Below are 23,733 nucleotides of genomic sequence, written 5' to 3' on the forward strand. Positions count from 1 at the left end.
GCGTTTAAAGGTTATAAATACTAGCCGTCCCCGGACAAAATAGGCTAGGTATAAACGTTCGGAAACGCATATTTAGTTTATTAATTACCTCGTCCGGGTTATAAAGTACTAAGCCGAATATATTAAATTTAAATTTAATGTTAATTTTCGTAAAAATAGCGAAATATATAGTTTTAAACGCGATAAAAAACTCGAGCTTTGTAATATAGTTTATCGAGGCTTTAATAAATAACTCGATTTTTTTCGAATAAACACGCTTTAAGGGCGAATAAAGTATTATATCGAAAAGTTAAAGCAAGTGCGATAAATAAGGAAGTATATTAATTATAATAATATCGTTATTTTAATAGTATACCTCGAATTCGGCCGAAATATAGCTTTCGTGGCCGTTGAGAATTAAAAGGCGGTAGCGACCCTTCGTTTACGATCTAGTATATTTATTAAAATACTTAATCTAGTTTAAGCTTATCTTATTATTAATCCATTTATTAAAAGTCGGTTTAATTACTTAATCGCCCGGTAAGTCGTATTCGGTGGCTTAGTTCGTTAGGCGATATTAGCCTTAAACGATTAAGAACGGCGGGATATATTAGCTTTATAAATTAATGTATTTAATCGCCGTTAACTATTTTTAATTATTAGGCTAAACCGATTTCGTTTTCTTACGTCGATCGGCGCGTATTACGACGAGGATTAACCCGATTATACTTATTATAAAACCGATTTCGTCGAAATTCTATATATTTTCGTTAACGATACCGTATTTAGCCTTAATATTCGCGACTAGTTTAAATTAACCGGAAATAACGTTTAAATTTTTATAAAAAGCTTTTTAATAATCGTACCGACGGTTTATTCGAGTTTTAAAGTCTAGGTTCCGGTTAATAAAGCGCTTAATTTAATATTTATTAACGCGCTCGCCGTCGCGCGACGCGGTAAAAAAATTAGCCATATTTTCCATATTAACGATCTTAAGAAACATCCCGCGGGTATTTAAATTAATTATATACTTATAAAATACCTTTTTTTTATTCGTATTTAATTTATACCGTAAGTGTCGAATATCGTGTTATAAGGTTCGGTCGTAAATTTAATAACGTAAAATAGTTCTAGGAACGTCGTATACTTTTATAGTATCTCTTTTACTTAATAAATTTAAATGTTTTCGTATCGCTTAAATAGTTAAACCGATCCGGTCTTTTTAATTTAAATTAAGTATTATAGTTATAAAATTATTACGCGTTAAAGTTTAATTAAAGTCGAAAAGTAATAAAGGTAGACCACTTAATAATACGGGCTACTCAATAGTAAACCACGTTACGCGTTAAAGTTTAATTATATTAAAATTAAATTAAAATACGTCGCTAAGTAATATACGTCGCGTAGTGATAAACTACATTATAAAAATTAATTTAAATTAAATAGATAAAGTTATTATTTATTAATAAACTTTATTAATAAAACTAATAATTCTTTAATTAATTAATTAATAAAGCTTTTTTAATAAAGATTATTAAGAAATAATAAATATTAAAAAGTTTATTAAAATGTTAAAATAATATATTACCGTAATTAATATAATATTATAATTTATATAAAGCTTAAGCTTCGAAATAAACTTTAAATTATTATTAGGACTTAATCGCAAAGTCTCTATTAAAAGTAATAGCTATGCGGCCCTCGTTAGGGATAATCGACACTTCAATACGGGTTAAAACGTCATACGACGGAGAGACGAGTATTGCAATAAAGACCAGGCATGCCGCCATTAGGAAGACCATCTTAATAAGGTCGTTCATGTCCCAGGTTATCCTCGGTGTCAGTTCAAAGGTGAAGGGGCTCTTCGGTGTTGGTACTCCGAGAAGATGGAAGACGAAGAACGGAGCACGTCGAGAAATGGCGGTTGCGGCAAGGAAGATTGCGGCAGGTAGCGCGGTGGCCCGGAAGAAGTCAGCAGTTCCAGGCAGATGGTGCCAGAACGGCCTGCTACTGGGCGCGGAAACGACGATATGAGTCCAGGCAACATGTACCGGCACCTTGAGCAGAGGAGGCAGCACGTCGGCCACGAAGGTGGGAACGAAAGGGATGGCAGCGAGGACAAGCTGTATCGTGATGTTGGCCATGTTCAATGCCAAAAAGCAACCGAAGCCACGGAACAAGGACGGAAACCCAGCGATGGACCACAGAAGCCCAAGGGTTGATCTGATGCTGGCACTGACGGGCCGATATCTGGGTTCTCCCATGTCCTCCGTGGCAATGCCTTGCGCGCCTGCATTCGAACCCGGTGCCGCCTCCGACGTAAGCTCGAGCGGCAGGTGCACATAGCCTCGGCGGGAGCGGGACGTGTCTTCGACAATGGCGAGTACCGGCACCAAATCACCAAGTGTGTAGCATAGCTGACCGACCGTTAGCCCTGTTGCGACACTGGCCGCTCGCGGCGGCAACGGAAAGACTTACGAATGAGATCACCGGCAAGCAGATCAGTGCACCGACGAGGAGCAGCGGTACCGATACGGCGGGTGTGGTTGGCTGGCTATCGGCGGCTTCCTCTGTCGACCTCCCGCGCAGCTCTGGCAGCCTGTTCGCCTCGAAGCGCCTGTGGAGATCAACGGCGAAACCAAAAAGGCCGGCGGCTGACATGTTGGACGTGTGCGCGTGTCTACGTGTGTTTTTGTAGCGTAGGGTTGCGGAGGCGGGCAAACAGATGATGGACTGTACTGAATCAGCATCTCGACGTGACTTTTTGCAAGACCCGGTCGGTGGCGGCGTTCCGATGAATGTGTGTCCGTCCATCAGAATCGATACCGGGACGTTGTATGCACGTAGGCTGGTGTTTCAAATCTTCCACGGCTCTTGGTCGATCTGCCGCACCATCAGCACACCTCCGACATTACGCGAGTGAGCGACAGGGCATCCATCGCCCAGCCCAGCGGCCATGGGAGTTGGCATGCTGGCATGCTGTTGTACTAACTAAGCATAGCGACACAGCTGTGCTTGGAACACGAAACGTTGCCTGGAGAAGTCTTGGCGGGAAGATGTCAGAAGCCCGATACTGCCGAGAAGCGTCAACTCCGGTTGCTTGTAGATGAATAAGATGAAATAAGACAGAATCGTCGATTCGTAGCGCAAAGGTGAGCCACCGCTGCCTGTATACACGTGTTTTCGCTACAGAATTTGCGCTGGCGCTAGATGCGATACAATGTGATGCGGTGCGATGCGATATGGCGCTGTGCCCCCATCCCGTATCCCAACCAACCAGTCAATAATAACATGCCTGCCACAGAGGGCGGCTCCCTTACCCCCCTGTATAGCCCAAACGCCGAATAAGCCAACCCGTATCTTGATCAGATGTCCCGTTCCAAATGTACATTCGTATCATATCGTCAACCCGTGTTCCCCTCTTCACCTCGGTCGCGTCATGTGCAAAAAGTGCTTGCACGCTGCCAACAATACGAGCCCGTGGTAAGGCCCGCGGATATAAGGTGCCCGCCCAGTCATGCCCGGAAGGACCCCAAGGCTAAGTGAGATGGGGTGACAAAGACAGCCCGTTTGCGTGGTACCTGTCGCGCACAAAGGTACCCGGCCGTACCAATCCATGCCAGCTCGCGAAGATGTCGTCCTCTATTGGCCTGCTGCTCGTCTGCCAGTCTGCCAGTCTGCCATTCTTCCAGTCAGCTAGTCGGCCAGACTACTGCTGCCACTGCTGCTGCTAGTGACGGTGCCTTGGGTGCGTGCCATGTGGACCAGTCTGTAGATGCCAAAACTGACGAGGGCGAGGACGAGGAAGAGGATGATGATGATGATGGCAATGACGTCGTTTCTCTTCATGGTTGCGACTGCTTCGTGTTAGCTGACGAATGCTTCTACTGTAGGCGCGGGTGTCTTACAGGTTGGAGATTGGATATGGGATAGACAGAACCGACGGTGGGCGAGTGGATGAGGTGCGGAGAGGTAGCAAGAGAGTAAGTAAGTAAGAAGAAGAGATAGACGACAGGCAGCCGGACGGACAGACAGACAGACTTTCCAACTAAGAAGTAGCTGCAGGTCGCCCGTCCCATGTGTGGGCGGCAGTGGGCGAGTAGAAATAGTCGTGCGTTGCCCCGCCATCCCGGCCGTCGTAAATAGCGAGGCTGGATGCCTTTTAATCGCAAGGCTGGGGCGGCAGGTGGAGCCCCGGCCGGAGGTGGACTGCCCGCCCCCGCCGCTGATTGGCCGAAGCTCCGTGGACAAGCACAGAGTAGACAAGGGTCTGTCACAAGCACCCTCCCAAAGGCACCAAAGGCACCAAAGGCACCAGCAGCCAAAGCAGCATCCAAGGCAGCTAGCTGGTGCCTGTGCCTGTGTCTGCTTTAACCTCACATGCTAGGCTAGTTAGTGTAAGCCCAGCCCCCCTTCTCCCTTCTGCATACACACACGCACGCACGCACGCACGCACGCATTACGCAGGTAGGTAGGTAGGTAGGTAGGTAGGTAGGTAGGGAGGTAGGCATGTGCCGAAACAAAGGCTCTTCGCTCTGCTGTCATTGTCACAAGTGAATGGCTTCATTTTCTTCTTTCTTCTTTTTGTTGGTTGGTTGGTTGGTTGGTCCCCATCCCCGTCCCCGGGTTGAATAGTGTACATATAATAAACCCCCACCAAGACATGCCGAGAGGATATCACGCATTATCAAGACTCCCTGACTTCAAATGACCGTGAAAAGCCAAATCCACACCTCCTATACCCCAAAAACCCAGAACAAGGAGAAGGACAAGAAGAAGTAGAAAAAAGTCGAAAGAATGTACACGCCCAAGTATCGCTCGCTTTATTCCATGTTGGCATCCGCAGTCGTCTTGACAATCTTGACGTGGCGCTCGTAGAACTTGAGCATCTGTTGTTTGGCCTAATGTCAGCTCCCTCTTGTTCCATGGCTGCTGCTGCTTCTGCTGCTGGGCTGTACACGTACCTGTTGGGGGCATCGCGAGTAGACCACCTTGAGATCGTGCTGCGTCTTGTGCCCATTCTTCCAGGTCAGGTACACCAGAAGTTTGCCCGTGTTCTCGTCGTGGCAGGCATCGACGAACCTGACCTCGTCCTCCCACGACCCGGCTGGTGGCTTCCATTCCTTGCCGCTGACGCTTGCCGGCGGCGTCTGCGATGCTGGATGGCTGCCGCGCTTCGTCCGCTTGCCGCTGGCCGGAGTGCCGCCCGCGCTCGAGCCCGCAGGCCGCCCGCGTTTCTTGGCCGACTTTTGGGATGCCGCCGTCTCCGTCTCGTCCAGGATCGCTTGTCGGCCGCCGACGCTCTCTAGGTACTCTCTAAGTATCAGAGATGCGTTATCCCTGCATGATCGGTCTCCTGGTCAGCGACGGTTCGGAACCCGGGAACACTGAACGGGCGACTGTAGCGTACTTAAGGTTATCCTCGTCCTCCCACGTCTGGTCTGACTTCTTCTCCCAGCCTTCCCATTTCACTTTGTACTTGATGCTGTTGCCCTGTTTCGGAAGGTCAGTTTCGACGGTGGGTACGTACAGCCAGGCATGCATGCACGACTCACATCAGGCAAGACCTGGTGGTCGAGAATCTTTTCCACGACGAACTCGTCCTCGCCAATCTCGTCGTCGTCCTCGACTTCCTCGCCGCCACCGCCGTCATCGTCGTTTTCGTCGTCGTCGTCGTTTCGTCCGTTTGCCAACAGCCCGGGCTCTAGATGGTCGGGCACATGTTCGTCCTCATCCTGATAGCCAACCGAAGCCTTTTTTCCGCGTCGGTTCGAGGGGATGGAGACCTGGACATCATTTTGCTCGGAAGCTTCGTCGTCGCTAATGGCTGTGGGCAGGCGTGAGGTTAGTCGAGATGGTGGTTGCGGTGACGATGGCTTTGCGCCGACTCGACTCGTTGCGATGGAAGCGAAGGAAGCGAAAGAAGCACGCGACGGGCGGTGGATAGAAGCGGAGCAACTTACCAGGAGGCATGCTGGGTGGCGCTTGGATGGAAGATAGGCAATTGACTGGTGGTGAATTTTTGCAGATCAGGATCGGATATGCGCAGAACAATGGTGTGGGAGGGATGCGCACGAGAAATGTCCCAAGCAGGCCACGGGGCGCAAAGTCGAGTTGCGGAATTGAAGCTGCTGGTGATGGTGGATGGGTCCAATTGCAGTAGCAAGCAAGCAAGCAGTGAGTGGCTGGCCTAGGAAAAGAACATTATGGAATGGATATGTGGCTCGACGCGTTGGTCTAGCGAGCGCCGCGCCTGTGTCGCGCCCTTGCCGCGTCACAGTCGTGCATAAGTGGCGGCAACACCAGCACCAGCACCAGCATAACTGGCAGCGCGGCTAAAAGGTACATACCCATGGGAGGAAGGCCGGAGGCAGGTACAGGCAAAGCCACGGACGCAGGGACGGTCAGTTAGCCGACCTCAGCAGCGTCGCTGGTGGGTGGCCCCGCCCTGCTCCCTGCACTCGTATGTACAGTGTACAGTGCCAAACAGACGGCCAGCAGACGCAGCAACTCGGAGATGATGAGCTGGTTCCCCGGTCGCCGCATTGGACCCTGCCAGTAGCCAACCAAACCGCCCGAGGTGCGAGGTGCAGAGGTGCAGAGGTGCAGAGGTGCGAGGTCTGCAGCCCCTTGACGACGATCAGTGCTAGTAGTAATGTCAATGGAGGAGCGGAGGCTCATCCACACAGCCCGCCCCCTGAACACCTGAACAACACCTGAACAACAGCAGCAGCAGCAGCAGAGTTCTGCTTGCTTGCTGGTGTCTGCCAGTCCTGCCAGTCCTGCCAGTTCTGCGTGCTGCCTGCACTGCCAAATGCTGGAATGGATCCATCATCACCACCCATCACATCACCCACTGCCCACCGCCCACCGCCCACCGCCCACCGCCCATCGCCCATCGCCCACCGCCTACACCGCATTAGATCCATATCCATCCATCCTCCAGGGCTTGCTTCATATCATTTGCTGGTTATGTGTCCAATGTACAGCAAGTCTGCATGCATGTGTGTCTATGTATGCCCGTAGTACTGTACCGTACCGTACCGTACCGTACACAGGTTACCTGCTGAACTACCTAGGTAAAGTATGTAGACTGGTGGGTCGCCTGGGTCGCCTGGGTCGTTGCGTGTAATCCTGGCCAGCTTCCCGAGTTATTGATTACCTTAGATACGAAGGCACGCTGGTACGGTCAATCATTGATTGGTTGGATGGATATCTGCTGTCTCCCTTCCTTCCTCTCTTGCTCTCCGCGGTAGGTACTTGGACCGACCGACCGTCCAGCTCGATGGTCCCCGGGTAGTCTTGGGCATGCACTCTGAAGGTTGTTAGCAGGACTCGATTCCATGTTCAGGTGTTTCTTCCATTGAGTAATTGCGTGAAGCTGAGTTGAGCTTGATGAGGTTGACGTGACGAAGCGCCAAGACAGACAGCTTCAGCTTATTAGCTTGACCGACGGTGGCCTTTAGCCAGCCCCAAAAATAGGTACCTCCCTACATACAGTACAGTACATACAACCTCCAGCACACACACAGCCTGTTCGCATTGGCGGCAATTGGTTAAACGTCCAGGTACCTGATTAAGCACGGCTGGCTGGCCTGCATTGCTAGACTAGCCCTCCCTCCCCTCCCCCCCGAGACCCTCTCCTGCTCTGCTGGTAGCCCCTGGAATCAAATAAATCATCCAGAACAATTGGATTCAGTAGGGGGAAGGGAAGAGCGAGAGCGAAGAGAAAGAGGGAGAGGGAGAGGGAGAGAGAGAGAGAGAGAGAGAGAAAAAAATCTCTCGAGACGGGCACGACAGAAGAAAAAACAAACCTCCCTCTGATTCAGTGCAAGCATTGTTGTTATTGCATTGTATACGGTGTGCTGTCAACCTCGTCGTTGACTGTCTTTTTTTTTTTTTTTTTTTGGGCGGTAATTTCTGAAGCCCCGTCTGAAGCCCGTCTGAAGCCGCGTCTTCTCTCCTCCTTGCAATCGCCGACACATTCAGCAAGAGCGCACCAGACCGGACTTCTTGTCTCGTCTCGTCCCGTCTTGTATTATCTTGTCCTGTCCTGTCTTGTCCTGTCAGGGTCCTATCCGCTCGCTGCTCGCCTGTCCATCTCGTCCCGTCTCCCTTCTGTACCCCCGGGAACGTGCAATTCCTAGCCAGCCAGCCAGCCAGCTGCTGCCCCTGCTCTGCTGTCGCCTCCCCCAGCATCTAAAGTTCCGAAGCTACCGGATGTGACAACCAGCCCAACGAACGAACGGTCGCCGGATGGAGAGCTTTCTGGGGAGCATTGCCCGCGGCCGTTGACTTCAGCTTCAACTCTACCAACAGCCACCCACATTCCTTTGACCTTGTTCCCTTGTTTCCGTATACTATAAACATATAATAAGATATCGCACGCGCACACACACGCACACCCGCTGTCCGCTGCCGTCGCTATGTCCGACGCTGGAGGCAATCCCGCCAGCAACAGCAACGACTCGCCCGCCGCTGCCAAGCCCGGTGCCCCCAAGGATCGAAGCTGTCCCTACTGCGCCCAGCCCTTCACCTCCTCTTCCCTCGGCCGACACCTCGACCTGTACATCAAGGAGAAAAACCCAAAGCCCCCAGATGGCCTCCACGATGTCGACGCCATCCGCAAAATGCGCGGCACCATTACGAGAAGGCAGCCGCGAGGCTCCTTGGCGCGACGTGATGCCTCCACCCCGAGCACCCCGACCGGCTCGACCGCCACCGCCCCCAGGAAGAGCTCCGCCCGCGAGGCCCATGCCCAACGCCCCTCCATCCCCAAGGAGGGCCAGTACTTTGTCGACCAGGCTCCGAAATGGCCTCTCCCCCCGTCTTGGGAAGCCACTGGCGTCATGAACGACCTGCCAGCTCGCAATGGCGACCTGCAGGCCGGTCCATGGGACGAGGCGGATCCGACCAGGAGACAGAGCCTTCAGCCACAGCGAGTCCCCAGCAGGGCCGCTCAGAAGCAGCAGCTGGACGCCCGCCAGAAGTTGACGGATGCGGTGGACACGGCCAGGGCCGCCGAGTTGGCCCTTAGGGAGATGCTGAGTTCATGGAGGGCAGCCAAGTACGTGGTTACTGGACACCAGCGCCCAAGCACCTTTTCATTTTACTGGGACATCGCGAAGAATCATGACCGCTAACGAGACCCTCCATTTATAGGCAACACATTGATATGAACTCGGTACCCTTCGATTTCGACCCCCTAGCTCTCGACTTTCCTGCCCTGACGCTCCAGTGTCTTCAAGCGCCGCCCACTCTCTTCTCGTCCACGCCGCATCCGACATCTACCTCGTGGTCCATACAACCGCCCGCCCAGAAGCAATTCGAAGCTCTGAAGACCTGGTTCCAAGAGGAGTTTAGGCAATGGAAGGTCGCCTGTGCCGCAGCCACCACGGCTTCGAGCGACGATTTGACATACCCGCCTTCGCAAACCCACGCCCCTCTGGATCTGCGGGAAAGCGTGAAGAAGGCAGAGAAAGCAGCCGCCAACCTGGAAAAGCAAGTCAACGAGCATTTGCAGTCCACGTATGCCGTGTGGGAACAGCTCACGGCACAGCGCCGCAGCGAGCTGTGGACCCTGGAGCTGGCCCGGAGTGTCGGTCGGCGGCAAAAGGAAGTGGACAAGTTCAAGGAGTCGCAGCACTACCTGAGGCAGGAGAACGTCAACCTCAAGTCCCAGATTGACCAGCTGAACCATCTGCAGCAGCCGAGGGAGTTCCGGGTCATGCCGCCGGCCACCGTCCCCTTTAATCCGTCGATTGTCTCTTACTGCTTGGAGTTTGGCATGAAGGGGCCGCAGGCCGTCGGCTTGAACCTCGACGATCGCCATGTGGATTTGACGACCCTGGTTTCGCGGGCCATTGAGCGCTGGAAGAACGTCATTGCCTCGTCCAGGGGCTCCGGCATGAGCTCGCAGAGGCCGCTTGAACAACCCACTCCTACCCCGGCCCCGGCCCCGGCCAATGCCGCCACTCCCGACTCACCCGCCATGGCCCAACCCAAACCTGCCGCTGCCGTGCCAGCTCAGCCACGGCATGCTGCTCCCGCGTCCGGGGTTACGCCGTCGAATGAGGTGAGAGCTACCACGACCCCGACAACAACGACATCGGCGACCTCGGCCGCCAACGACGAAAACAGTGACCAGGATGCCGATGCTGAGATGGAGGAAGATGACTTCCCCATGAGTACAAGTACACCCCTCGTCGCCAAGCCGCAGCAGCAACTCGAAGTTCCCAGGACTCGCCGGATGGGAGGCGGAACTGAGGATCGGTTCGCGGTGGATGGGCTCGCTACTCAAACCGCCGATATGGGACGATCGTTGCAGAGCTTGAACACCGCGACTCAGGGCTCCAACCAGCGAGCTCGCAATACCACGAACAAAACAGGATACAGTGCCCCCGTCCAGGGCGTCAGCGCGGGTGGAGGGGACCCCATGTATATGGATTGAGATGTCTGCTACAAGGGTTTGTTAGATATAGCGACATGAAGTCACCAAGAGATATATACAGCTGAGGACGTTTTTAGTCATGTTCACCTGGTGTAATACTGTCATGACAACTGTAGGGTCGGCATGATGCAGGGCAATCAATATATTGGAAGATGCCGCTATGCTTTCTAGCTGTGCTGATTCAAGTCTATGTATGTGCCTTGCTATCCGGACATCTTGGGGGAAGTTGCCAAAAGTGCCTGGTGATAGGTTTCGTGACAACCAATGAGCACCGACAGGGACCAACATCGTGCAGCAACCCCCCAACATATCAAGGCTCGATGTGTTCTGACCGGATGCAACGCGTTGCAGTTACCGTCTCGTGGACCATTGCCAAAGCACAGTGCCCAATGAGCCACCAGCATTCGACTTGACCCTATCGCAGACGTACCCCTATTCTACCTCCCAGCAAACCATGCCCACCTCTTCCCCCAACCTGAATACGTTGAAATGATATGTAGACGGGCGGAAAATCAAAAGCAGCGGGATATCACACACCCACACCCACACCCAAAACTCCATGCAATGCGTATACTTTCAACATGGTTGCCCTCCCTACCCCTGAAAAAAAAAGAGAGAAAAGTCTAGCCAGCCACCATATCCGAGTTTTGAATCAAACCGTTTTCCGTGATGCCGGGCTAGTCTCCCCTGAGCGCCGTTCCAATGTGTGCCTACCGCAGCCCGGACCCCTCTGGTGTTACTGCTGCTCTTGTATACTTAGCCCCAATGCGATCTTGAGCTGATTAAAAACAATAATTAATTTCGAAGACAATCGAGTCGTATCTCGAGAGAATCCCGCCACTCCGGAGTAGGATCCTGTAGTGGGCCACTCCACCCGGCAAGGCATTTTTAAGCTGCCGTGGATACAGCGCCCGTTGGCGTGATGTTGTTATCGTCTGATGAGGTATCCGAGCCCGCATTAGACCGTGACTGGAACCAGCCCCCGCGTTCCCATTCCCCTGGGACGTAGAGGCACGAGTTCCGTGTTTCGTCATCCGTGATGCCATATAGCAGTGTGTGAAGTCGTTTGATGTCAATGGGCTTCAGGATCCACCCGTCGAAGCCGGCATTGATATACGTCGGGCCCTCCTTTTCGACCAGCGACGCCGACACTGCGAAGATGGGAACCCTTCCTTGATAACTGGCTAGGGCTGACAATGTATGGCATTTCTCCGACTTCTCAAACGCCCTGATCATTTTGGTACTGGTTAAGCCATCGACAATTGGCATCTGTCAATGCAGTCAGTAGGCGGTTCTTTCATCTTCAGCGCAGTCAACATAGTGCTGGATACTGACCTGCATGTCCATGAGGATCACATCAAACGCGTCCGGCCGTTCGCTGTAAACACTTGCGCAATCCTCCCCGTTGGCGGCATGGGAGACGTGGTGACCCGCCTTCTCCAACCGCTTGCGCAGAATTCTCATATTGATGGGATCATCCTCCGCGATGAGGATTCGAAGTTTGTCCTGTGCGTCTTTTGCCGGCTCCACGGGTGGCGGTGGCTTCCGAGCCTCTGCCTTCGCCTCGTCGCTAATCTCATACAGCACCCCCGACGACTCTCCAGTCTGCGGCATGGGAGGGGCCTCCGTGTACTCGTCGGGAACTTTGATGGGCCGCACCGGCGTCCTTGTGTCGGCAATGTACGCCTTGCCTTCTTCCTCCATCGGTTGCGGCCCGGTAACTTGCCCGGTTGGGCTCGTAGTGGACCGGGCAGGTAACACAGGGCGTTCCGCATGGCTGACACCTGAAACAGTCATTGAACCAAGACTCGTGCTGGAATGGCGGTGCGAGTTGTTTGACACTTTGGAATCCCGGCGCCCCAATGATCCAACTTCCAAATCGCGATCCCCGATGGATAGAGGTGTCTGAATAGCATCGATTAGGCGGTCAGCATCGCTAATGTTGCTTTGCGCGCTTGCTTTGCTGGCGCCGCTCTTCAGACTGTTAATACTAGCTGTTTCGTCGAAGCTTCGCCGTTCTTTGAGACTGTGAGGGACGTTGATGCCACTCGAGGTGCCACTGCCGCGTTCTACAAGCGTCACCTCGCCCGCTGGGGGAGGTGGCAGACTCTTGGTAACAGATGGGACACTCGAACGGGTACTTGACACCTGCGTTGTTGTCTCGGAACTTTCTACCATGTCACTACTCGGTAATTCGAAAGGTAGCTGGATGACGAAACGAGATCCTTTGCCCTCCTCCGACTTGAGACGCAGCTGACCGTCCATGTTGCGCACAATGCGAGCCACCATTGCCAAGCCTAGCCCCAAGCTTCGTCCTTCGGCCGGCTTCTCGTCCTCGGCCTCGTGATTCGACTCGTCCGTATCCACCGTCACTTGCTCCAGGTCCTGGAAGAGTGCGTCGAGCTGCTCGCTACTCATGCCGCGGCCCGTGTCCTGGACCGCCACCTCGATCCTTACTCGGGACTCGGCAACCTCGGCAACATAGCACTCCACTTTAACATGCCCCTTGGTGGTATGTTGAACCGCGTTGGCGGTCATGTTGGCGATGGCCTGGCGCACCCGGCGGTGGTCTCCATGTACAAAGCGCGGCAATCCCGGATGGTCAATAACCTCGTAGCGGATGTTCTTCCTCTTGGCGTCGGTCCTAAAAGGCGCCGTGGCTTCCTCCAAGCACGCAGGGAAGTCGAGTATTTCGTCCTTGATAAGCTCTTGTCCCTCCTCGGTCTTTGTGAGATCGAGCAAATCATTGATAACGTAGATCAGTGACTTGGACGCCGAATGGGACTTGGCGAGGTTGTCTCTGGTCTCCTGGTCGAGAGAGCCTTCCAGGGCAATTTCGAGGTAATTAATGATGGCATTCAACGGTGTCCGCACTTCGTGGGCCGAGTTGGCCAAGAGCAGGCGAGTAAGCCGGCTGTTCTGCAGCGCCGCCTCCTTCTGCCTCCAAACCTCGATGAATTTACCTGAAACAATGTTAGCGGCCTGCAATGTCGCTGTGAGCACACGTTATGCTGGACTAACCGTAGACAAGACAGAGTACCGCGGCGGTCTCGACTTGCTCCTCCGACCACTCCCTACATTTACCGACGACTGTTTCGTGCCATACCTGAAAGCTCTTCCGCGGTTCGAGGTAGGCAGAGGTTCCTTCTTTGATGACCTTCTCGTATGGGTTTCCGGCCCACTTGACCTCGCGTATCTGACCCCTCCGGAAAAAGACTATGAAGTCGTGACCGCCTACGCTGAGTGGCACATACAGCATACCAGCGATGACGGAAAACCCGGGAGGATAGCGTAGATCGGGTAAATCTTCCTTGACATCCTGCGTTGTGACGACAGAAGTATACTTCCTGACTCTCAGATACTCGAGGAGCGCGAGAGCCTCCTGTGTCTGCCCTATCTTGCCTAGGACTTTTGTCTCGCCCCGGATGGACAGCATACCAAAGTCGGCGTCAAACAACTTTAGAAGGTCGTCTGAGGAGGCAATGATGTACCCCGAAGGGTTTTGATCGGTCGGTGCGGTGTTGATCAGTTTCCTCGCCTGTAACCGGGACGCGTATGATAACCGCTCGATGTTTCGCGACGCAGTGTCTCCAATCAACCTACACATCTTGCGGATGGGGAACGGAACCCGCATCCCCCGCTCTCCATACGAATGGCAGGAGATCAACCCCCAGAGTTCGTTGAATGCATTAACAGAAATCGACATGGAGCCTCGCACTGCCATATTCTTCAGGTACTTCAAGTGGATGGGGGACATGGCGCGGAGATATGAGTGGGTGAGGTCCAATGGCTGCTCAAGATCCTCCACGGTCCGGCAGACAAGCCGCGCAGACTCAAGATCTCTGTCGAACAGGAGCCTGACTTTGTTGATCCGATAAAGGTCTCGTGCCTGCTTGGGGATATCCGAGGCAGGAAAGTGCAGGCCTTTGTATAGGTCTCGTGTGTGGGTGGGATCAACCAGCTCGGTAACAACCTTGCCGTTGAAAGCCGAGTCAAACTGGTACACCATGACACGATGAAAACCAGTCAATTCCTTGACGATGCCAACCAGGATTTTGAGAAACCTATCAAGATTTGGCGCAGTCGCCAGTTGCTCTTGGACTTGTGACATGATATCGAATACCTGCATTGCACCGGCCTCTCCACGCTTCTTCCGGGCACTGCGCAGCACCCGAAGAGGGCGGCTGCTGACTTCTGTGCTCTCATTGAACTCCTCCAGCGTGGGATTTTGATATAGAGTATCTTGAGGCACTGGCGGTGTCATCTCGTCCGGCCCACGCAGGGGATATTCTCGGTCATCCTCCAGCTCAAACTCGCAGATGACCAGATCTGGGTTGGCAGGTGTCACATGCATGGCACACCAGAGCTTCACGCTCCTGCTCTTGGGTGGTCTGATGGAAATACTGAACACCTCCGGTCCATTTGTAGCAGGATCGGCATCATCGTCGCGAATAAAGTCGATATGGTCGAGCATATTGTCGGCCTGCTCCTCCGAAAAGATATCCACAAAATTATCTAGTCGAAACAGCTGCTGTGGAGTATAACCGAGCACGCGCTGGGAATTCTCGCTCACAATTCGTACCAAGAACCGGCCCTCGTTATCTTCTTTTATCGCAACAAGCAGTCCGAAAGACTGCACTGCGCCTGGGGTATGGATAGGTTCATCCTCACAACGCTCCAGGGTGCCGTCCCTTCCCGTAAGGATGGCATGGCCCTCATCCGTGACGACGTGTCGAAAACGTGTGGTGAACAGAGCCTCGTTGAGGTCACCTCCGGGTGACCTTCGACCCCCACTGGGAGCATCGCCAACTTTGTGGGTGGCGGTATCACCCCTTGGCGGTCCTGACATGTCTGATGTATCCGACCAGCCATCGTTGAACAGTGGCAGCCGGCCGGCGTTATGACCAGATGGGTGTTCTACGGGTGGCGGGCTTGTGACGGAAAATGGGCTACCTGACACTGTGTTCTTCCTGTGTTTTCTTGCCGCCGATCTGCTGGTGCTACGATCCTTCTCGCCGGCCGGGGTAGGCGCAGTCTCGGCACGTCTCATGCCCGACAGGTCGGCATCTATATGTGAATTGCTAGACCGGGAGCGACGATCGAAATAGTCGTACTCACCAGAAGCCCGTGGTAAAGACCAGGGGGTGGGCTGCGAGCTATCGACACTGACAACTGAGCGGATGGGAAAGACTCGGTCTGCGGGGTCGGCGTTGCTGCTGTTGCTGCCATAACCCAGTTGATGGTCGGAACTTTGACTCCAGGAAGATGGGGCTCCAGACGACGGTGGCGGGGCCGACCCGTCGAGAGTCATGGCTTGGTCGGGACCGTCCGTGTCAGGGAATATAGGAGTTGACTTGTTGCAGGCAGGAGGTGTAGTATCCTCGTCATCTGTCTCAGAGCGCGCAACTTCTGACGGTTCCTGCGTCCCTGTCATTGCTGGTCCATGTTGACCACTTGCGAAATCGTGAGCTTCCGATAATAGGGGAGAGGCAGGCAACTGGTGCTCTTGTTGAGGAGGCGGCGCTGACGATGGTTGTGCTGCAGCTACCTGGTCATGCCTATCATCCTGCATCGGCGTTGTGGCAGGTTCTATATTATTGTCAGAACTGGCACTATCGCTCCCCAGCATTTGTGATGGCTGCGCGTGTTGACTGCTTTCCCCGCCGCCGCTCTGCCCCCCTGCCTCCGGAGCATCAGGTTGCTGAGTTGGGTGCGACGTCGAGGTTGATGGTGCCGAGGATGTGCGTTCGCTCTCGGTATGTGCTGGTATGTCGTCGCCCTCGCGCGGCGGCTGTTGGTCAGTCAGGTCGGGGTCTTGGCTGGACTCCATACTGGCAAAATTGGGAGCGAGGCCTGGGGTGCAGGGGCCTAGGACATCTGTGTGTCTAGAGGGAGTGCGAGTGATTGCCTGTTGATCGAGCGAGCCCCTCCGAGCGCTCGATGGCGGCTATTGGTAAGGGTAGTGGGTGTCAGCGGACGTCGACGAGGGCCAGTTTGCCCAACTCTAAATTGTCTGGTGCTGGTGGTGCTTGTCGTGGTTGTGTTTCGTTTCGAAAGATGTGCAGGTTTGGCGTGTGATTGCCAAGGACTATACCCAATCAGCCTAATCGGTGACGGACACCGGCATCTGTCGATGTGCTGTGTCGTAGTATCCCGGAACGCGATAGAGTTGCATGAAGCAATCGACCCGTAACTTTGCTGCGCCGCAATTTAAGAATGGCGAACGGTAGGTTCGCTTTTTGGGCCCGGGGGGGGACGAGAATAAAGCGTAATTTCGAAGTAAGCAAGCGCAGTGAAAGAGGCGTCGCCGTAGAAATACCAGTAGCAGTATCAGTAGTCCCGACGAGTCGAGAAACCTATGCGACCAGCCGGGTAGAGTGGTAAGGCAGTGTGCGAGTGTAGTATCAGTAGTAGGTAGGTTCAAGGGAGCAGATGTGGTGACGGTGGAAATGCAAGGTCGGTGGCAAACAACACAAACAGCCTTGGGCCCTTGAGAACATGTAGGCAGGCCTGGATGTACACATGTATGTAGGGCGTGCAGTTGAGTAAATAGATGATGCCAGTGCAGTCTGGTGTCCGTCTTGCCAGTGTTGCCAGTGCCAGTGCTAGCAGTAGGTAGGGAGGTAATAAATCACCGTCCGCAGTTATGTGAAATGGGTATGGGCATGGGCATGGGCATGGGCATGGGCATGCCAGTATTGGGGTCGTTGCTTGAATTGACTGTCGGGCAAGAGCAATTCTATTCTTCAGGTTTCGGCTCGCACAAGTGTGGGAAGGAGGAAACCGCAGAACCGGTTCATGCCATGTAGTGGCCGGTCTAAGGCAGGCCGGGTACTGTAGCTCTAGCCTCTGGTAGCTCGTGGTAGCTGTGCTCAGGCCTGGCGAGCTGGTAGGCTGGTAGGCGGGTAGGTAGGTGCGTAATATCAGATCCCGTCACCGTGCATCCGATAAATGGACTGGATCGCCGAATGTACCTGACGGGCTGGCAATCGACTATGACTGCATACAGTATGGAGGCGATGAGGTATGTACGTACGGACGACTGGGTAGGAGGAGGTAGACAAGTAGGTAGGTAACCTAGTAGGTAGGCGGTATGGTTGATTACCTGTGCCCGGCACCCAAGGGCCAAGGCCCAAGGCCCAAGGCACCTCGATTGCACCACAACGAGCGGGTACGCACAGCAGGACCGAGGACCTCAAATCACCTCTTTCACATTGGACGCCACGACGACTGCGACGTTCCTGGGGTCTTTGACGGCCCAGGCCTACATACATCAATTACGTCGTCTGCCTACTGTACCCAGATCTACCGTGGGGCAGGAACATGTATAGGTTAATATAGTACGGATCGCGGTCTGCAAGCCTCCTCGAGAACACCATCAAACTAGGATGGGTTTGTTATATTATTACATATTTTGGCAGACCACATGGTTACGATTATTCGGGCGTTGCCGGCCTATCATCCCATCTGCCACGTTGATATTTCAGCTTGGGGCATGCGCGACGACTGTCTCAAGTATGTACTGTACGTAGATCGATCTGGCTTGCTGCTGACAGCACAGCACCCTGGCACCATGGCACCATGGCTTCGCATCCGACTACACCAGCTACTTTCATGCTCGAGTCATTAGGGTTGGGTTCTGACAACAGCTTCGCGGGACTACTAGTAGGCCGAATGCTAGGCTTCCGAATCTCTCGGCCGCGGAACCTGAACCAGGGCAGGTGCTTGATACCCAGCCTATGCAGAGTATTGAGGGCAGTCGGAGCAGAAGTTGGAGATCGTGTAGCGCATGGGCATGGTCATGGTGAGGGAGATTGGATGCGCATGGATGGTATTTTAGATGCTGGATCTGCATGTGTGCGTGTGTGTGTTTTTCAGCATGGCAATTTTGTTTGGCCATGGTGGATTGCGAATGCTGATTCCTCGTCCAAAAAGCCCAAACCACTTCGGGTACTGATCTGCAACACGATGGGACGAGAGGAAACGGCGCCTGCCTGGTGCACACTTGCACTGTCAATCACTCCAGCCGCCGTCCCCTGGAAGAAAGGTCCTGGATGCCAAAGTGTAACTGATACTGTAGTAGTCCCGTAGTTGCCTGTGCCAACTTCACACACACACACATACCAAAAAAAAAAAAAAAAAAAAGAAAGAAAGAAGAAAACAGAAGAAGGGAGGCAAATGAAGAAAAAAAGGCCGTCCAGCATTGGCAACGCGCAATGAGCCCGGGAAACTGTACCTGGATAGATGTTCAGCTACGCGGCATTTCGGAAGGTCCATGACGAGCCACCATGTTCCAAGTGCTACCTATGGATGAATGGCTTCGACATGACGTCACGTGACGTCATGACGGGTGGCTGGTGTTTTGGTGTGTGCCTCACCTTCGCTTTACCCTCTGCGGCGTGTACTAACAGGAGTGGCGTAGTCTATTGTCCTACTGCATCACCGGGATGGCTCAATGGGCCATATTCTTATGTACGTACGGAGGAAGATGAGGGGTGGGCAGTGAGATGTCTTCTTGTTCCCTAGACGGCGGTAGCGGTGGCCTAGCCAAACCTACCGAGATAGTGAACTGAACTGGTACGTGGTAGTATAGTATCGTCGCCTGGAGTCTCTCGGGCTCATCTTTATTATGCCATGACAATATATCGCCGTCCAACCAAGTCCAATGACACGAGGACCCAGTTCCGATAATGGGAAAGCCTTGCCCGCGAACCCTACCTGATCAAGATAGCAATCGAAATACCCAACGAAAACAATCGCGTGGCTCCCGGCATATCTGACGATGTCGATATGATGGATATCGACAATATTAATGGCCTGCCGGTACACGGAGCTCGCCCGCCCTCGAAAGAGTGAGTAGCTCCGAGATTGCAACTTAGGTAGGTATATATATATATAACACTGTTATTCTCTGCAAATCATGACAAGCGATCACTGCGTACCACTAGGTCCATGAGAGCACCTGCACTGTTGAATAACGCCTCCTCGCCATACTCTCCTCCCTCCCATCACCATAACGTTGGAATGCTTCCGACCAAAAGCTAAAGGATGCCCCCCCCACGGACGTTGGATGTCTCACGGCCATAACGCTATCACTCGTCATCCTCAACAGCCACCTTCTCCACCAGGTAATATCGATCATACCCGGTAATGGCGTCCCGGTCATGCTCAATGGCCAGTTTTGTTGAGTTGGACCAGGGCATTTTCCATGTGCGTGTCCTTGGCATGACGGTCCTTCCTTCCTAGGTCGTTGATCCAGTCGATCCGGTTGAGCAGATAGTATATGATGGCAATGAATACAATGACGCCGATGGAGTACACCCACACGATGACGACGGTGACAATATTCGCCCAGCCGTTGGAGGAGTTGTTGAACGCCGTGGGCGGCGTTGTTCGCATCACGCCGCCGCCAGAGCCTGATAGCCATCCGAACAAGCAGAAGACGGTTGCGAGAGCATCGACGCCCAGTATGGCGAGCACTAGCTGCCAAGACGGCCATGTCTTGCCGCCGCGTGTGACGAAGTTGAGCCAGTTCTCGGTCAGGGAGACCTGGAGAAAAAGAACCTCCTGGATGGAGCCGAAGCAGGCAATGATGCCGCCACTTCGCAGAAGCATTGTACCCCGACAGATCCACTGCCAGATGTGCAGATCAGCAAGCTGTCCTCTCGGGTTACATGCATCCACTAGACGCGCGATGCAAGGCAATGGAAGCAGCAAAAAGCACAGGGTGTACATGCCGTCCCGGCCGCGAGGAGCATCCCCGAGATCAAACTGATGGCCCATATTTTTTTCAGTTGCCATTCCACCGGTCTTGGCTCGACATGAGCGTTGTCATACGCGACGGCCACGGTGGCTAGGTCGGCAAACAGGGCAACGAAGACGATCAGAGAGGGTCGAATGGTCTCGTTGATGATAATCATGGACGTGGTCAAGTATATCTCCAGGTGAAGGCACAGCGCAATCTGGGCATACCGATCCAACAGAAACTCACCGTCCCCCGTCATGGCCGTGAGTGAACCACGCTGCTGTAGCATCTCGACCACTTGTTACTTATGCTCCGGAAACACCTCGGCAAAGCCGTCCGCCCTTTCAACGAGGTCGCTATAATGTTATTCGCGGTCAGATTGCCTGGCGCGATGCGGAATCGGAAAGGGAAGTGGGCGGCGACTTACTGTTGCACTGTCCCGGAGAGGCCGCTATGCATTAGTTTTGTTGAGTTGTACACCTGGCACCGTTCAGCATCGCGTACAACCGAGTTTAGAGTGGGAAGGAGTAAGGAGGAAGGGGTCGATCCTATGCCTACCTTGGTGCCTAACCCCAGCATCTTGCAAGTCTCCTTTGCGATGGCAATGGCATCTCCCGTGAGCCTCTTGACGGGAACCCCAAGGGCTTGGGCCTCGACGATCGTCTGTGCCGTATCCTCCCGAGGAGGGTCGAACATCGACAGCAAGCCAAGAAGGACCCGTGGCTCGTCGTTCTTCTTGCATGCCACACCCAGCGACCGAAACCCTCTGCGAGCAACGTCCTTGGTCTTGATGGTGTATGCAGTGCGAGTCTCGTCATCCGCTTCCGTGAGTTGGAGGACATTCTTGGGAGCCCCCTTTGCGCACACGAACCTGTCACTTCCTAGACGGCATTCGCAGGTAATGCGCTTGGACACGGGGTCAAAGGGCGTGAATTTGTCCGTCTCCCACCCTTGGCGCAGGATATCGCGAGCTTTGGGGTGTTTTTTTCAGGGTCAATACGGTAACCTTATCGATGGGATCGAGGGATGTGATATTGTGCGAACTGGCAAGTGCAGCTACAGCCATCATCCAGTTGACATCCTGGCCCTCGGTAACGAAGGGGTCTCGTATGCTCAGTTTGTTTGTTGTGAGTGTGCCCGTCTTGTCGGAGCATAGTACATTGACACCCTGCAGGCACCAGTTAGCATCAGCATCAGCCCGAGAGCGGCCGCTCGGAACTCACGGCTAGGGATTCGATGGCGGTCAGCTTCTGCACTATGGCGCGCTGCGTGGCCAGGAAGGCGGCCCCGACGGCTAGTGTAGTCGTCGTCACCACTGGAAGGCCGACGGGAACGCCAATGATGAACAAGACCAGCGTGTAATAGACCAGTGTCTGCAAGCCCGGCGTGGCTATGGGGATGTGGTGGAAGAACCCGCCAATCCAGGCCACCAGAATCCAGAACATAGCAAGCACGAGCAGCGAAGTGCCAATGCTGTCCATCACTTGCTTGAAATGGCCTCGATCCTTGGTTCCCTGGACCAAGTTGGCCGTTTTGCCAACAAAGGAACACCTCGCCGACGTGGTGATGATGGCATAAGCCTTCCCGCGTTTACAGCCCGTCGTGTAAAAGACCGTATCGCCCATGTACTTGTCGGCAGCAAGTGACTCTCCGGTAATGGCGGACTGGTCGCAAGCGGTGAGAGGGAGTCCGTAGTGGGAGTGCTCGTGGTCGAAGTCCTCCTCGCCGTCTTTCTTGGCGTTCCCATTCCCGCCATCTGTCGTGGCTCCGCCGGGAGGCTCTCCGTCGCCGGCGCGTTCATCTCCAAACTTGTCTTCGTTACGAAGCTGGACAAACTCGTCGTAATCACCTGGCCTACTGTAGTCAAATATGAGCTGGCAGTCTCCCGGTATGGTTTGACCCTCGACGAGGATGACCTGGAGGCAAGTCAGGGAATTCCGTACAGTCAGGGCAATGACAACCGGGATTCGATCTTCGCTTACAATGTCCCCGGGAACAAGTTCACGAGCGAGAACTTGCTGCTCCTGGCCGTCTCTTACAACAGTGGGCCTCATGGCAATGTCCCCCTTTAGGCTAGCCACGACGTCCGCTGCTTGTTTCTCCTGATAGAAGCCTGCAAAAGCGTTCAGAATCAAGATACCCACGATGACCCCAAAATCTATCCTATCGCTGAGGCCCACCGCCAGGAGAGCCGCCAGCTCCATCACTTGCGTATGTGACATCAGCGTTGCTCAACACCAGCTATATAATAACCTAGAGCCAGGGGTGTGGTAGTACCCACCATATAGAATAGGCCCCTGGAAGAAGCCGAGAAATTTTGCAAACATGTTCTCTTTCTCCGCCGACAGATCGTTCCACCCGAACGCTTTGCGTCGCGTTTCGATGTCGTGACTTGTAATACCCTGTCGTATACTGGTCTCAAGCCACGACGAGGGAGGCTGCCCTTCCTTGACCACAGGGTGAGCCGCTTGAATAGGGGTTGAAGAGGATCTCCAGAACTGCCACCACTTTTTGGATCTGCGGCCCCTACCTGCCTGGCTGGCCACCGAAGCTCGTCGTTCAGCATCGTAGTTTGTAATGAAGCGCTGGAGAGCCTCGTACTCGGGCAGGTCATCTCCACCGCCTTTTTGCGAGCTGCTTGGCAGGTCCGTGTTCCTAGGTAGTTCACCCTTCCCCTTCTCCGTTGGGCCAACGTCGTCTGATTGACGGCCTTGCTCTGTCGCAGCGTTCTGGCCTTCCGGGCGTGCTTGGTGGCGCGGGCTCACTGGCCCAGGATAGCTCACGGCCCTAGCCTCAACATCATCGTCCGCCGGCGCCCGGCCGGCGTCGTTGCGCTGGCGGAGGAATGACATTATATATCCTGTGTCGGCTTACCAGAGTACACAGATAATCACGGATTATCCATGGAACAGTAGCATTCTCTGTAGTTTATTCAAGCGGAAAAAATGCAAGATGTCATGCCAGCCGGAATCTTCTGCACATGCCATGGTGGGCGCGGAGGCGTGATCAAAACATTATCACTTGCGCCCTGTGGCAACGATGTACTCACGGGCCCAGCAGCAATGACGTGTACGTGATGCATTGCGAGGAGACATGGTCAAATCACGTAGAGATAGACTCTATCTGTCATGGCCGCGTGTAGTGGCGATGACCCAGGAGTGACAATGGACGACCTTGAAAGGCTGGATCGAAGATAAACCTTGTTGCAGCACTAAACGCGCGTAGCTTCGTCATATGTGGAAGGGAGCGAGGGTTCGTTTGCCAGACTATGGACAAGTGGCATGACCAACAGCTGCTGTCAGGAAGCAGGGTCAAGGCTCTTTCATGGCAACAAAATAGAGAAGATATAAAGAAGGTAAAGAGTGAGAATGGCAGAGCCATTGGTGGAATGCTGATACTACAGGCGACTGTTATTGTATCTACGAAGGTGGCCGGAGAGAAGGCGGAATTTGCTAAGGCATGACACCGTGGTGAAGCACTCCAGCCATTGCTGCTAAAGAGATCTAGCCAGGGTGGCCGAGACCTTATTTGATTGCGGAACGGACCTGGGGCATCTGCG

At 53.7% G+C, this 23,733-nt stretch overlaps 5 protein-coding genes across 5 annotated transcripts; 1 reads left to right on the plus strand and 4 right to left on the minus strand.

The window, feature by feature from the left end:
* Nucleotides 1-1,782: 1,782 nt before the first annotated feature.
* Nucleotides 1,783-3,828, minus strand: PG986_001350 (uncharacterized protein; the record flags this gene model as incomplete). Its single annotated transcript, XM_066837572.1, has 6 exons — nt 3,718-3,828; nt 3,590-3,656; nt 2,972-3,146; nt 2,458-2,659; nt 1,857-2,396; nt 1,783-1,812 (listed from the first exon to the last, which is right to left on the minus strand). The coding sequence occupies exons 4-6, from the start codon at nt 2,638-2,640 to the stop codon at nt 1,783-1,785; spliced, it is 753 nt and encodes a 250-aa protein (XP_066706465.1). The 5' UTR covers nt 2,641-2,659; nt 2,972-3,146; nt 3,590-3,656; nt 3,718-3,828.
* A 974-nt stretch (nt 3,829-4,802) lies between these two features.
* On the minus strand, nt 4,803-5,952 carry PG986_001351 (uncharacterized protein; the record flags this gene model as incomplete). The annotated part of the gene is made up of 5 exons (XM_066837573.1): nt 4,803-4,868; nt 4,944-5,319; nt 5,390-5,472; nt 5,535-5,806; nt 5,943-5,952. 5 exons carry the CDS (start codon nt 5,950-5,952, stop codon nt 4,803-4,805), a joined length of 807 nt encoding a protein of 268 aa, XP_066706466.1.
* A 2,453-nt stretch (nt 5,953-8,405) lies between these two features.
* PG986_001352 (uncharacterized protein) lies at nt 8,406-10,429 on the plus strand (the record flags this gene model as incomplete). Its single annotated transcript, XM_066837574.1, has 2 exons — nt 8,406-9,046; nt 9,142-10,429. The coding sequence occupies 2 exons, from the start codon at nt 8,406-8,408 to the stop codon at nt 10,427-10,429; spliced, it is 1,929 nt and encodes a 642-aa protein (XP_066706467.1).
* Nucleotides 10,430-11,317: 888 nt separating this feature from the next.
* Nucleotides 11,318-16,259, minus strand: PG986_001353 (Cyanobacterial phytochrome B; the record flags this gene model as incomplete). Its single annotated transcript, XM_066837575.1, has 3 exons — nt 11,318-11,698; nt 11,765-13,392; nt 13,451-16,259. The coding sequence occupies 3 exons, from the start codon at nt 16,257-16,259 to the stop codon at nt 11,318-11,320; spliced, it is 4,818 nt and encodes a 1,605-aa protein (XP_066706468.1).
* A 3,338-nt stretch (nt 16,260-19,597) lies between these two features.
* Nucleotides 19,598-23,026, minus strand: PG986_001354 (uncharacterized protein; the record flags this gene model as incomplete). The annotated part of the gene is made up of 7 exons (XM_066837576.1): nt 19,598-20,112; nt 20,163-20,463; nt 20,602-20,625; nt 20,679-21,145; nt 21,219-21,342; nt 21,398-22,380; nt 22,456-23,026. 7 exons carry the CDS (start codon nt 23,024-23,026, stop codon nt 19,598-19,600), a joined length of 2,985 nt encoding a protein of 994 aa, XP_066706469.1.
* Between the last annotated feature and the right edge of the window lie 707 nt (nt 23,027-23,733).

This window comes from Apiospora aurea (assembly GCF_038362705.1).
Source record: "Apiospora aurea strain CBS 24483 chromosome Unknown utg000001l_segment0_segment0, whole genome shotgun sequence".
Lineage (NCBI taxonomy): Eukaryota > Fungi > Ascomycota > Sordariomycetes > Amphisphaeriales > Apiosporaceae > Apiospora > Apiospora aurea.